This window comes from Monodelphis domestica, chromosome 5 (assembly GCF_027887165.1).
Source record: "Monodelphis domestica isolate mMonDom1 chromosome 5, mMonDom1.pri, whole genome shotgun sequence".
Taxonomy (NCBI): Eukaryota; Metazoa; Chordata; class Mammalia; order Didelphimorphia; family Didelphidae; genus Monodelphis; species Monodelphis domestica.
In genome coordinates, this window is record NC_077231.1 from 118350126 (window position 1) to 118365044 (window position 14919).

The 14919-nt window shown below is 36.9% G+C and overlaps 1 protein-coding gene across 3 annotated transcripts in view; it reads left to right on the plus strand.

Moving 5' to 3' along the window:
* Positions 1–14833, plus strand: part of FAM234B (family with sequence similarity 234 member B) — a 38640-nt gene extending 23807 nt beyond the window's left edge. For all 3 annotated transcript variants that reach the window (XM_007503695.3, XM_056799169.1, XM_056799170.1), the window contains exons 10-13: positions 8634–8789; positions 9183–9300; positions 10876–11093; positions 12146–14833. In XM_007503695.3, the coding sequence (XP_007503757.2) occupies positions 8634–8789; positions 9183–9300; positions 10876–11093; positions 12146–12151 (498 nt within the window). In that variant the 3' untranslated portion in view covers positions 12152–14833. The remainder of the gene's footprint in view (positions 1–8633; positions 8790–9182; positions 9301–10875; positions 11094–12145) is intronic.
* The last annotated feature ends 86 nt before the right edge of the window (positions 14834–14919 follow it).

Below are 14919 nucleotides of genomic sequence, written 5' to 3' on the forward strand. Positions count from 1 at the left end.
TGAGTACCTAGTAAGGCACTAAGGCACTATACAAGGTGCTGAGGATACAAATGAAAATGAAATGATCCCTTTTCTTGAAGGAGCTTGTATTCTTCTGTGGGGATACTATGTGTATACATAGAATATTTCCTACAAGCAAAACTTGTACTATATTATAGAGTATATGAAAAATTGAGGAGTGAGAAGCTATTTGTGTTGAATTTTGAAGAAGAATTTTGAGAGGGAGAGATAAAGGGACAGGAGGGGAATGCATTCTAAGTATAGGCAATCAATAAGTCAGTCCATTACTATTTAATGTCTTAAGGGTGGCTATGTGTTATTTGCTAGAGACAAATGAAGCAATCCTTGTTCCAAAAAGTAGCTTCTAATGTATATGTAAGAGGCGCCTTATACCTATGCAAGAAAATACAAAATAGATAAAAGATAACAGGGATGGGGATCATTAGAGCTGTGGAGATCAGGAAGGGTTTCAGGTAGAAAGGGGGACCCTTGAGCTTTACCTTGAATGAAACTAAGGATTCTAAGAAGCAAAAGTGAGGCAGGAGTACATCCCAGGAAGAATGGACTAACTCCATTTGCAGACATACAAAGATCATGTGTAAGGAAAAGGAAGAAAGCAAATTTGACTAGATTGTAGCATGCATGTATAATAAGTTTGGAAAGGTAGATTGGATCCAGGTTGTGAAAGACATTAAATACCAAGTGGAGTTTATATTTGATCCTAGAGATAATAAGGAGCTATTGGAATTTATTAATTGATATGGACAAGCCTGGGCTTTAGGAAAATCACTTTTAGTAACTATGTGGAGGATATATTAGAATGAGAAGAAACTTGAAGTGGGGAGAACCATTTGATTTGTTCTTTTTTTAAGAGTACATTTTAAAATTTGTTCTTCTAGTTTTTTTGGGGGGGTTAAGAATTTAGAGATATACATTTCCACACAACTACAGTTTTGGCAGCATCCCATAAATATTGGTATATTGTCTTCTTGTTGCTGTGCTCCTTAATGAAATTATTTTTTTCTTTTTTTTCTTTGAATAAGTTTATTTAGTCAATTTAGAACATTATTCCTTGGTTACAATAATCACATTGTTTCCCTGCCTCCCCTTCACCCACTCTTCCCCCAGCCAACCGCAATTTCATTGGGTATTACTTGTGTCCTTGATCAGAACCTATTTCCATGTTGTTATTTACACTAGGATATTCATTTAGAGTCTACATCCCCAACCATTTCCCTTCGACCCATGTATTCAAGCAGTTTTTTTTTTTATGTGTGTTTTTACTCCTTCAGTGTTTCTTCTGGATGTGGATACTGGTTTTTCTCATAGGTTCCTCTGAGTTGTTCAGGGTCTTTGCATTGCCACTAATGGAGAAGTCTGTTACAATCGATTGTACCACAGTGTATCAGTCTCAGTGTACAATGTTTTCCTGGTTCTCTCCTTCTCACTCTACATCAATTCCTGGAGGTCGTTATAGTTCACATGGAATTCCTCCACTTTATTATTCCTTTGAAAACAATAGTATTCCATCGCCACCATATACCACAATTTGTTCAGCCATTCCCCAATTGATGGGTATCCCCTTATTTTCCAATTTTTTTGCCACCACAAAGAGCGCAGCTATGAATATTCTTGTACACATCTTTTTCCTTATTGTCTCTTTGGGGTACAAACCCAGCAGTTGTATGTCTGGATCAAAGGGCAGACAGTTTTTTAGCGCCCTTTGGGCATAGTTCCAAATTGCCCTCCAGAGTGGTTGGATCAGTTCACAACTCCACCAGCAGTGCATTAATATCCCAACTTTGCCAGACCCCCTCCAGCATTCATTACTTTCCTTTGCTGTCATGTTAGCCAATCTGCTAGGTGTGAGGTGATGCCTCAGAGTTGTTTTGATTTGCATTTCTCTGATTATAAGAGATTTAGAACACTTTTTCATGTCCTTATTAATAGTTTTAATTTCTTTAACTGAAAATTGCCTATTCATGTCTCTTGTCCATTTATCAATTGGAGAATGGCTTGAATTTTTGTACAATTGGTTAGCTCTTTATAACTTTGAGTAATTAAACCTTTGTCAGAGATTTTTGTAAGGAAGATTGTTTCCCAATTTGTTGCTTCCCTTCTAATTGTGGTTGCATTGGTTTTGTTTGTACAGAACCTTTTTAATTTGATGTAATCAAAATTATTGATTTTACATTATGTGATTTTTTTCTAGCTCTTGCTTGGTTTTAAAGTCTTTCCTTTCCCAAAGATCTGACAAATATACTATTCTGTGTTTGCCTAATTTGCTTATAGTTTCCTTCTTTATATTCAGGTCATTCACCCATTCTGAGTTTATCTTGGTGTAGGGTGTGAGATGTTGATCTAAACCTAATCTCTCCCATACTGTCTTCCAATTTTCCCAGCAGTGTTTTATCAAAAAGTGGGTTTTGGACCCCAAAACTGGGATCCTTAATGAAATTATTGGTTGGTTTTATGATTTTTTTGATGCACTCATTCTTTATGATAAACTTATTTATTTTCCAATGAATTTTTAGTCTTTCTGCTATCTTTTATTGAAAATAATTTTTATTGTATTATGGTCTGGAAAGGATGCATTTAATAGTTCTGCTTTTCTACATTTGTTTGTGAGGTTTTTATGTCCTATTATATGGTCAATTTTTGTGAAGGTGCCATATGCTGCTGAGGAAAAGGTATATTCCTTTCTATTCCCATTTATTTTTCTCCTAAGGTTTTTCATATCAAACTTTTCTTAAGTTCTGTTTACCTTAGGGAGACCAATTTGGAGGCTATTATAATAGCCTGGGGAAGAGGTTATGAGTACTAGATCTAGGGTGGTGACTATGGGAGTGGAGAGAAGATAAAAGATTAAAAATGTTGTAGAGGTAGAAATGATAGGAGTTGTGAGATAAGGAAGAATGAAAAAGAAAAAAGGATGGGAATTTAAGTGAATGGGAAGACAGTGATGACCTTGACAGTAATAGAGGTGCAGAATGAAGTATATTATCAGACATTCCCTATGTGTGGAGTTGTTTTGCTTAAATACACATATTTATTACAATATATTTTTGGGGTTTGGTAGAGAAATATGGGAGAATGGGGTGGTAATGATGGAAATACCCAAAAAAAGAAGGGGAAAAAAAGGAATGAGCATAAATGAAATATTTTTTTAAAGCAATACGCAAAACAGAAGGCGGTTCAGAACAGGAGACAGAGACTACTTAGGTAACTTTGGTATTACTGTGTTAAATTGAATATAAATTTTTCCTGTTTGTGATGTGAATTCACAGTTTCATATAAAATCTGTTTTCTTTATATATGGAAATGTTTGTGTTTGATGTTTATAAAGTTTGGAATTAAAAAAAAAAGAAAAAAATGGGACAGGCTTTGAGGGAAGATGCTGAGTTCCACTACCCAAACCTCAGAAGGTACATGTAGTTCCTCATGGATTTTTGTACTCATGTGACTTGGAAGGGATGTCAATAGCCTGAGCCTTTAGTCCCCGGAGCCAGTCAAATTAAGGATGATTTTGATAACTTTTAAGGAAAGAAACAAAAACTCAACTAGCCTAACTTACATAAAGAAAAGGGGTTTAGGATATTGTTTCTAAGACAACAACTTATTGGGAATGGTAGTGGGGGGAGAGGAAGAGATGAGGGAGAAGGAAAGTCAAGGTGACTGAAAGGATAGTGGTACCCACAATAGAAATAGAGAAGTTTGAGAAATAGAAAGTTTTTAGGAAGGAGAAAATGAGTTATGATTTGGAGATGGTGGGATCTAGTGACTTTATTTTTTTAAGGATAGAAAAGACACAGGTGTATTTGTAGCAGGAAAGGAGCCAATAGCTAGGAAGTGATTGAAAAAGAGAATGAGGGTGGGTGATGAGAGTGGGAAGAAAGATGGTAGGGAAGAAAATCAAAAGTTCATGTAAAGGATTTGGCCTTGGCAAGAAGGCCCACCTCATCAGAGACTGAAGTAATAAGGAAATAATAGGAGATTCTGTACATCTATAAGGTGAGAAGGAAGGGAGGAGAGGGAGCTTTTGTGAAATGGCCTCAATTTTCTCAGTAGAATGTGAAACAGAGTCCTTGCTCAGAGATTTGTAGAACAGGTATTGTGGGTGGTTTGAGAGAATAGAGGGTGAATAGGTGCTGTAGTGGATAGACTAGAGAATCAATTAGGAAGGAGTAAAAGGATTGCCTTGCTGCTGGTTGAACAAAGTAGTGGTCTGACTTCTCTACCTTCAATTACATCAGTGGGAGCAGAGAAGTGGATGATGGGAGTGATGGAGTATGGCCTTGTAAGGCATGAGCAGGGATAGACAAAGGAAAAGAGAATTAGAGAGTAGGACACAGTTGGACCAATTCAATAAGTAGTCAAGGTAGGGAAGGGTGGAGAATGACAAATCAGACTGGAGAAGACCTGAGGGTGGGAGAGATTATGGGCCACATAATAAAGGATAAAGAATAAGGTCAGAAGGGATAAGATATACAAAGAGATGTAGTAATAGGAAATTATTATCAGATAAAGGATAGTTAGAGGTCTTGATCATGGAAGCAGAATGCTTGTGTGTGGGATTGCTTAAAAGGACCTTCCAGATTATTGTTTTATTGGTGGCAAAATTGAGGCCAGGGTGAGTCAGAAGCAGGACTAGAACCTGATTTGCCTAATTAGTTTCCTGGTCAGAACTTTTTCTCCCACACCATGCTGTTTAGGGTGAGCTTTTAGATGGGTGTTTTTGGGTTTTGGTTTAAAGTCAAGGATTTCAGGATTAGTGCTGGATATTTGCCTCTTCTTGAAAATTTAATGGTAACATTTTCTTGAGTAACTTTTCTATATGATTCTACACTTTTTGGTGCTCAATCCTGTCCTACAACTGCCTACTCCACAACTCCTGCCAGATTTACAGATAGTAGTAAGATTATATTTTAGATACAAAAGACCTTGGAGATAATCTAATCTAGATCTGAGAAGAAATTGAGGCCCAGAGATATTAAATGACTGCAGTTTTAGGTAGTGAGTCATAAATCCCAAGATTCAGGCCTGGGTCCTTTGATTGTAAGTTCTGTGCTCTTTCTTCTAATCCGTTGCTGCCTTTCTCTATCTCTTATTAATTTTCTGCTGCCCCAAACTCCATTAAACTTCAGTCTTACATCTTCAAATGCCTTTTGGATATCTTGAACTGGATGTCCAGTACACATCCTAAACTTAATATGTTCAAAATAACTCTTTCTCTTTCCCCCTAAATCCTCTCTCCCTCCCACCTTCCCTATTACTGTAAAAGGCAACATCATTTTCCTAGTCCCTTAGGCTCACAATCTAGGAATCATCCCAGATTTATCACTATTTCACCCCTATCCCCCCACCCCTGCCCCAGTATCTAAACTGTTGTCTAGATATGTTAATTACATTGTTTTTTCAGCATGTCTTGAGGAATCTCCTCTCTTCTGACACTACCACCACCCAGGTACAGGCTTTCATTACCTCAAACCTAGACTATTTCAATAGGCTGCTGGTGGATCTACCTCTCCCCACTCTAATCTATTCTCCGTTCAGCCACTAAAATGATTTTTCCTAAAGTACAAGTCTTATGCCACCATCTTATTCAATAAATTCTATTGACTTCCTCTTACCTCCATAAGCAAACCCATAATTCTTTGGCATTCAGAACCCTTCCTAACTATCCCCTTCCCACCTTTCCAGTCTTCTGGACTTACTCCCCAACATATACTCTTCAATTCAGTGACACTAGCCTTCTGACTATTTCAGAAACAAAACATTTCATATCTTGTCTCTGGGTATTCTTTCTGACTGTCCCTCATACTTGGAATGTTCTCTTTCTTTTGCTCCAACTGCTGACCTCCCTGGCTTCTTTTAAGTTCAAACTAAAATCCTACGTCCTATAAGAGGCCATTGTCAACCCCTCTTAATTCCAATACTTTCATTCTTTTAAATTATTTCCTATTCATTCTGACTATAGCTTGATTTGTAAATATTTGTTTGCATGTTGTTTTTTCTGTTAGACTGTAAGCTTCTTAAAGGCAGAGCCTATCTTTTGCTTTTTTTTTTTTAAATACCTAGCATTTAACACAGTTCTTGGATCACATAAGGAACTTAATGTTATTAATTGATTGACCCATTTTTGGTCTCCCTGGAACTTGCATAGTTCAGAGTCTGCAGGGCTGCTAAAAATGTTATTCTTTTGCATTTCCTGTGGGCTACAGAAAGATGTTTCTCTTTCTGACATTTGCCAGGGCCACAAAGAGACAGATTTCAAAAAACTCTTGATTCATTAATATTCCTTTAGTTGTTATATTATTTGAATTTGCAGTCAGATAAGTGGACCATCTTTTCTGGTCACAGAGGGAGCTGAACTTCAGTTTAGTCATTCCAGGAAAAACAGTTCTTATCTGACCCCTGACGCTTCCTCTCAGCAGGGGGCATCTCCCTCCCTTGCCTCACCAAGCAATATTCCCTCTCTCCCCTCCATACCTTGCTACAAACCTCCCATTATCCCTGTTTCCCAAATTCCCATTTCCTTTCCCAATAAATATTACATAGTTCATTGCATTTAAGTAGTGAAACCTTGTTGGGAGCCATCAGACCACGACACCTTGACAGAGTCACGCGTGGTAGCTGGGAAGACCACAGAATGGTCCTTGGTGAGATGTGACTGCACACTCTATACCCCTTTATATGACCTCTTTCATCAATGCCCCTTACCTATGAATTGGCATGATTATTATTCCCTTTAGTCTCAAAAGAAATAATGCAAGAGCAAAACACCTGTACTCTAATTCCCTAAAAATATCACCAAAAGATCAGACCCTTAAACCCAATCCCAAAAAGACTATCATGGGTTAACTTTCATTTAGGTACATAATTCCCAGCAAAACCGCAGCTACAGGCCAAGCCCAAAACTTTTTCATGAAGCCAGCACACAAATCAACCATAGAGGCCCAAGTGATAAGTACAAGTACATCGAGCTTCAGTATGCCTCAGTGACTTGATTACACAAATCAGTAACTCAGGAACTCCCTAGAAGCCACCAGTCTAAATTTGAATTATGTTCCCAGTACCCCTCAGCCTCAATGATATGATTGTTGAATTGTCTTCTAAGAACTGCTGATTAATTATTCCATTTTATTAAAAGCAATAAGTAATTTTCCTTGATTGTGTAAACCTTAAAATTTCCCAGACCCTACTTTATAAGATTGGATTAAGACTATTCCCCATTTGGGCCGTGAACTCTACTTAAAGCAGGAATGTGAGAATTCTACTTTACCTACTTGGGTCTGCCCTAGGGGAAGATAAAGCTGGAAACTCTTTTCTGAACAATGAAAAGTACTTAAACCCATACTTTTCTTAAGCTAAGTACCTATAAAGGTCAAGCAACTTGTGAATTTACAAGGAACAAAGAACTGGAAAACTTACTCAGAGCTTTCCTGGTGTGAATTACTCAAAAATCCACACCTTCTTAGGTGTGGACTAAGAATGGGCGGTCCTTTAGAAACATCTACAGTGATTGGTAGATGTAAGGACTTAGGGGAGGTGACAGAGGAGATTTTGCCCTTAAAAATAAGAGCTCAGGGGAGAGCTGGGAAGTCATTTCTGAAACATTCAGATTGGAGAGACTCATTCTGAGGAGACTGATTCTGAAACATTCAGATGGAGGAGGGAGCTGGTGAAAGCAGCTGAGATGCTGCTGGCCTGGTGTCAGTAGAATTCCTTACTTAGACAGATCTTATGGTGAGTTATAAAAAACTGACTGATTTCTCTTTTAAGACTCAGGTCTAGGCCATATTGGCTTGAGGCTCTTCATACTTATTCCTTTCTTACTCTCTCTCTCTCTTTCTTTGATTACTCATTGTATTGTTAATTAAAATCTCTATAAAACCCAATTGACTTGGGTATTTGAATAATTGGGAATATTTCCCTGGCGACCACCTTATATTTGATTTTAAAACCCAAGACACTGTAGTGAAACATATTTCTGTGGTCAAATTTACTCACCCTCTCTTATATCTATCACAATTTATATCTTCCACTATTTTAATCACTACAGTTTAAGACCTCAACCATTTTAAATCTCACAGTTTATGGCTCCCACTCTTTTATCTACAACAATTTAAGCCCCACGACTAATTTAAATATTACAATTGTAAGCACAAAACCTCACAGGGTAATGAGAAAATCAAGCCACCTGTGATGAAATAATTTATTTTGTGTGTAACCTTTATTCTGTCTTTAATCACAATACAAAAATATAGAATGTTAATCAAGTGATTTGTTAAAAGTTAATGTATCACTTTTCCAATTATCTCTCTTTGATTTTGTGTACCTGCATGCCAAGAAAATGGGTATAAAAATAAAGACCAGAAGGATGGCAGAGCAGCTGTTAGATGCAAAGCAATCCCATGGCTGTTATGATTAAGCTATCTTCCGTTTGTTATTTTAGTTGACTGATTATTCACCACCAGTCAGGAAACCCTGGCATCATGGGCAAGGGTGGACTTTGCCCGTGGCAAAATCTGTTGCCACATTCTATAGTTTTCAATATTGCTTTCCTTTTTCTGATTTCTCACAAATTTCCAAGAACTTGATTGTACTTACTCTGTATGTTTCCTGCTTTTCAGGTGGTGGTGGTAGATGGTAACTCAGGCACAATCATTTGGAATTCCAGTTTCTCATGTCACATGAAAGAATCAGCAGCTATTTCAGTGATGACATCAGATCAGAAATCTGTTTTTCTCTTTTGGGCTGAAGGCGTATCAGCAGAACCATCCAATTCAGTGAGTAAAACTATGAAAGAGAATATTTTACTGCCATTTCCTCTGTCAAAATGATATTCTTCAGAATGGCCTATTGACTTTTTAAGGAACTGCTTGACCAATTCCGCCCCCCCCCCCCCCCCCCCCCCCCGCCTCTTTTGGTGAGAACATTTTTAGCAATAAGGGAAAGTTAGTGGTCCAAGGATTTTCATATATTTAAAAAGTAAAACCTCTTGTTTCTGGATATGTAGGGTTTTGCCTTGTAATTGGAGATCCTTCTCATGGGAAGAGGATTTAGTCTTTTACTGTGAAAGGAATTCAATCTTAGCCAGATTTATCCTCTGCCCTCTGAAGTAGCTGAGCAGGATATGTATGGGTTTGTACTTTTCTTTCATTTTTTTCTTTTCCTGTTAGGATCTCAACTCAGGAACTGAGCCACCTGGGCTCCACCATCTTTACCTTCTGCATCCAACATTCCCCACAATCCTTCTGGATCTGGCAAATTACACAGGCACGGTGAATGCTTCAGCAAGTGAGTTTTCTGATGGTAGAAGCCTACATTCACAGGGAAAACATTTTCTAACTGTTTTATATACTACACATAAAAATTATTCCATTGAATTATCATTTTTAGGACATCCTTTTGAGTTTTTCCCTCTTTTTCATGAACAACATTTATCCACAGACTCTTTTGCTTAATCTCTGTTGTGAGCAGCAGCATAAAGAGATGCAGTAAAAAATATGTGCAACTTATTTGGAATTAGTTAGCATTGGCCTTTAAATAATCTTAAATTCTCAAAGTTAAATAGTGTTTATATTCATAGAAGTCAGGACAAATAAGCTAAGAGTTATTCAGGAATGGCATCATGGGGTAACTGATTTTTAGAGAATTTTTAAAGGAGGAAGGGATTTTTTATAGGAAAGATAGTTAACAGGACATTGGGAAATTGTTTTAGTCTTCATCATTTCAGGATTAGAGAGAATTACATTTACTAAAGACATGGAAAATTAGCCACTGTCTCTTATTGGACTGGGATTCCATTCCCTTTTCTTCATCATCATGTTCCTTTTCATGGCATTAGCTCTGAAGAGTCTTCATACTTGAGATATAACCACATTGTCCAAATTCCCTTCCTTATCCTTTTCTATCTGCCACCTGGAAGCCAGATTTCCCATTTAAAGACCCACCTATTACCTCTAAGATTGAAACCCAGTGCTAATGATTATGGTTCTTTTGGGCTTTTGTTGCCACTCTTCAGATCTTTTGATGTAGGCATATGCTTTGTTTCTCTAAAGAGGAGACAATAGACTATTCAAGAGAGGGATGCCTATTGGTTGTGTCTCTCAGTATTTTAAGTGCCCCGTGCTTATAAAATTTTTATATAATATAAAACTGATTGATTTTTAACGTGTCAACATCAAACACATTAAAAGTCTTCAGAAATTAGTGAATAATAATGATAATTGAAAGCCATCTTTTTATTACAGTGCTTATTATAAAGGTGAGGCAAATTAAGTAATGACTAGAAACATATTAGGCTGCCAAGCCAGCATTACAATTCTCAGCCTTTTTAATCTATTAATCTATTAATCTATTTAATCTATTAATTAGTTCATTCTCTCCTGATTCCTTCTAGTTGCTGCCATAAATATTTATCACAAAGCAGTAATAACATATGTATTATATGTAAATCCAGTAACCCAATAATGTTAATATACATTGTCTCATTTGATTCTCATAACAACACTGTGAGGTTGATAGTGAAGGTTTTATTATTCCCATTTTGCCTGTGAGGAGACTGAGTCTCAGACTGGTCAAGAGACTTTCCCAAGATGATGTAGCTAATAAGTGGTCAATTCAGGATTTAAACCAGTTCAACTTATTCTCTCTCCGGTGATCTTTTCCTGCTAAATAATAGTTACCTATCAACTCCTTTGTTGTACTCTCCAACTGGAAAATAAGACAATGTGTTGATGCTGTTGGAAGCCACAGAAAGAAAATTCTGCTTTCCACACTTCCAATTGCTACAAAAGATGGCTTGCTCTCCTTCTAAGAGAGGAAGCATGATTCCCTTTGTTAATTGTTATTTCCTTTGTTTTTCCACAGTTGGAATTAATGATGTCTGGAAAGATGCTTTCTATGTTACAAGGAAAACAGGGCCAGGGTCTGAAAACCATCCGAGACCTCTAGTTGTCAGCAAGGTGAACTTAAGGTGGGCCCTGATGGAGAGCCAAGTGGTTCTGTTAAAGGAGACTACCCCAAAAATTGGCCGGGGAGAACTAAGAAGATTCCTTTCTAGGCTAAAGTTTATTTCCCCTCAGAAGGTAAGTGGATTGCTTGTGAAAGAAGTATTTGATAAATATTGTGACTTGGCATAGATAGCTTCATTTCCAGTCTTGATAATTAGAACCATAAAATCATAAATCTCAGAAGACCTTGGAAAAAACCTTGGTCTTTATCTATAACTTATAGCTGAGCAGAAATCTTCCCTCTATAGCATCCCAAACAAGTCATCAAGCCCCCATGTAAGGATATCCAGTGATGAGGAACTCATTATGTCCTGAAGGAATCTATTTTAGTTTAGGATAGCTCTTTTATAAGAGGAAAAGAATGTTGGAAGATAACTTTATTGATGTAGTGGTTAGAGTGCTAGACTTGGAGTCAGGAGAGACTTTACCTAGCTGAGGCTTAGTTTTTTTTATCCATTGAATGGGGATAATAATGTCTATAATATTTGCATTACAGAATTGTTGTGAGGATCAGATGAAATATACCAATAATGCCCAGCACTTTGCAAACTTTACTGTGCTATGAAAAAATCTTCTTATTGTCATTGACTAGATTCTTAGAAAAAAGTTCTTTGAGGTCAGCGCTGTTTCCTCAAAGATTCTGTGCCCTGTGAAAAAGCTCAGTAGCAGATTAATGGGGGAAAAAGAAAGTCTCTGTACTCAATAGGAGGACAGCTAAAGAGTTAAGGGAATAAAAAGGGAGAAAAATTGCGAATATTGAGTACCTGGAAAGAAATAATTTCTACTTAGAGGTCAAGTGGAAAGGTGGAGTGTTAGATTTAATGTCAGGAAGAACTAGGTTCAGATACTTTTTCAGACACCAGGTGTGTGATCTTGGACAAATAATTTACCTGTCTGATCCTCATTTCCTTATCTGTAAGATGAAGATAATAATATCTACTTTACAACAGTGTTGTTGAAGCTAAAATGAGGTGATGTATGGAAAATGCTTATAAACCTTAAAGCTCTATACAAATGTGAGCTATTTCTATTTCTTTTACTCTGAAAAATTTCTATTTCTATTACTCTGAAAAATCTCTATCTTAAAACAAAGTCTAAATAAAATATATGTTTATGTTTTTCTCTAGGTCTAGTCTGAAGTACCTCCGATTTCAGATGGGACTAATGAGGAACCTCTCTTTAGGCTAGAATCTTCTCAGTCAAATCTATAAAAGTCAGGTATATGGAGAGAACAAAAATACTTCTTTCTCCACGTTGTCTTGCCACTTGTGTATAACACAAAGCACTTTGGAGAGTAGGCTGTTACTTTTTCATAACAATTCCATTTGTCCAGCAATGGTATGTTTAGCTTTCCTTCTTGACTTTCATATCAAGACCATCCACAGGCTTTCTGTGGGTTGTTAAAAAATGTGAAGAGAGAGAGAGAGAGAGAAATAGAGAGAGAGAGAGAGAGAGAGAGAGAGAGAGAGAGAGAGAGAGAGAGAGAGAGAGAGAGAGAGACTGAATAATTTATAAGCAAATGCTGAAAAATGAGAGAGAAGTATTTATATATAGGAAACATTTTTTTGCTTTGCATTACTCCATGGGTTTTGAAGTATGGCATGTTTACTAGATGTATTTCAGACCCATTTCCTTGCACATGTGAAAGGGTCATTTGGTCATCTCCACTTCTTCAAATTTCCTACCTCTTATCGTAAGGCCACTATTTTTTTTGACCCTTTACTTCCTCTTAATCCATGTCAACCTTGAACTATGTCATTTGTCAGTCATTGGCACCAATTTAAAACAATATGGGAAGACTGGCTATTCTTATCCCTTCCATCTTTTATTTCTAATCTCCTATTCAAGTGCCCAGAGGCTATGAGAACAGCTACCTTCCCATCACAAATATATTAAGAGAAATAAGTTCAAATGAATTGTCTCTGACAATGCTCCATATTATTTTGGTTTTCTCTGTATTAGGGATGTCCACTGTTTTTTCTGTGATGTCAGAAGTAAGTGGGGCATTCCCACTACTCATAAGAACACTGAAATAATTGAGATTCATATCCTTTTTCTCATATTACATTAACATTTCCATAATGATTAGTATAATTCCCTCATGAAACCTCCTTCCTACCACTTGTTCTTGCATTCTCTATTGTTGAAGAATAGTTTTGCTTTGTTGTTCAGAATTCTTATGGGAAGGAAAACTATTACTGTGCCCTTCCCTTTCAACCTAAAGCCCTGATGTGTAGGTAATCTGTCCCACTGACCATATTCCATTCCTTTTAGAGCCATGGAACAGCTTGTATATATTTTGTGGTGTTTCTTTGTAAATACTGTAACTTTGTAAATAGCAAGTTCATTGGCGTAGTTTCCAGTTTTTAGTGCTCTTCTAGTCTGTTCTTAATAGAACCAGATTCTAGCTAGCCCTTCTAATAGGGGCTATGTATTGGTCTCAGCCTTTCAGTTGGTAAACCATAGGAAATCCCAGTCAGGAGTAGGTAGGAGGACTCTTCTTTCCTTTGAGCTATATTATGATTTGCCTTCACCGAAAACTTCAGTGGTTCTCCCTTGATCTATTTATCTTATGCTAATCTCAGATTTCACTGATGCATTGCTAAGTTTGAAAGGACATGTGTGCTTTTATCCAGTAAAAGTTATATAACATGTTATTAAAGAGTTAGGGTTAGTCACTGCCACTATACAACATGTGCTACTTGGAATATAGCCAATCTAGGTATATTAGATTTCCAAGCACTTGATCCATACCTGTGAAGACAGAATCAGTTCCAGTGTTGATTATGTCTCAATGCAAATTGGGACAGAAGAAGGAAGAAAAAGTATCCAGTTGGATCTAGAAATACCTTAGTAGGATAAAATGGTTCTGTATCATCTAGATTTTAGATCAGTTTTGAAGGCTCTGGTGGTCCTAGGTCTGCTTTGATCAAGGATCTTTCTCTGCTTTAAATAGACCCAGTGGCTGGAGTGTGTCATAAAGATTAATCTGAGTCAAATTGAATGTCATGTTGAGGAATTCCCTCTCCTACACCACTGAGAACTGAACATTTCATATTTCCCTAGTATCCCCAGGCTCTCTGACTGGCTACTCATATTTAGGCAGAGACATATGAGACATTTGTTATGGAATATGTGCTATGGAGATAATTTTTAGCAGTCATACTTCTTATTTGGTTGTCACAGAAATACAAAATATAAAAACTGGAAAGAATGTTTCACCTGAATTCCAGGTGATGTGCCTGCTGAGCACCTTAAATGTTCAATTTTGGTTATATTTGACATTGCTCTTTCTCTTTCTCAGCAAAGCATGAGCTCTAGATTCTCCTTGTAGATCTTTGCCTTTTTTCTCTTCCCCAAACCACTTACTGGACAATGAGTTGTGATGGAAGGTTAATATCTGAACAGTTTGGTTACTAACCCCTGTTCAGTTGTATCTAAACCTCCCTCTCTTCTCAGGGAACCATTACCTGGATGAATGAACATTAATCTTGGTCATAAGTGTTTTTTTCTTTTTTCTGCTCACATTGGGTCCCCGATATAGCTGAAGCAACAATACTAAAAGTAGTAATAATACCTTTTGCATCTTACTGCAAATGAATCTGTCCCATCTGTACTCTTTCTTGTCTTTGCATCACACTTCAACCAATTTACAAAGGATCCTTCTTTAATTTTGTTATTCTATAATATTGTTACATCAATTCCCATAAATGTGAACTGTTGTCTACATCTTCTGTATAAAAGAAACACCAGTCTATGTATTGTCAGAAAACTATTTGAAATATGAAGAACAAATAAATACCATGTATAGATTATTTATGTGTGCTACTTTTAATTTTTCTTAGCTTTGAATGATGGTTTATATTCACTTATATAAAAGGTAAGGAACAACCAACTGATG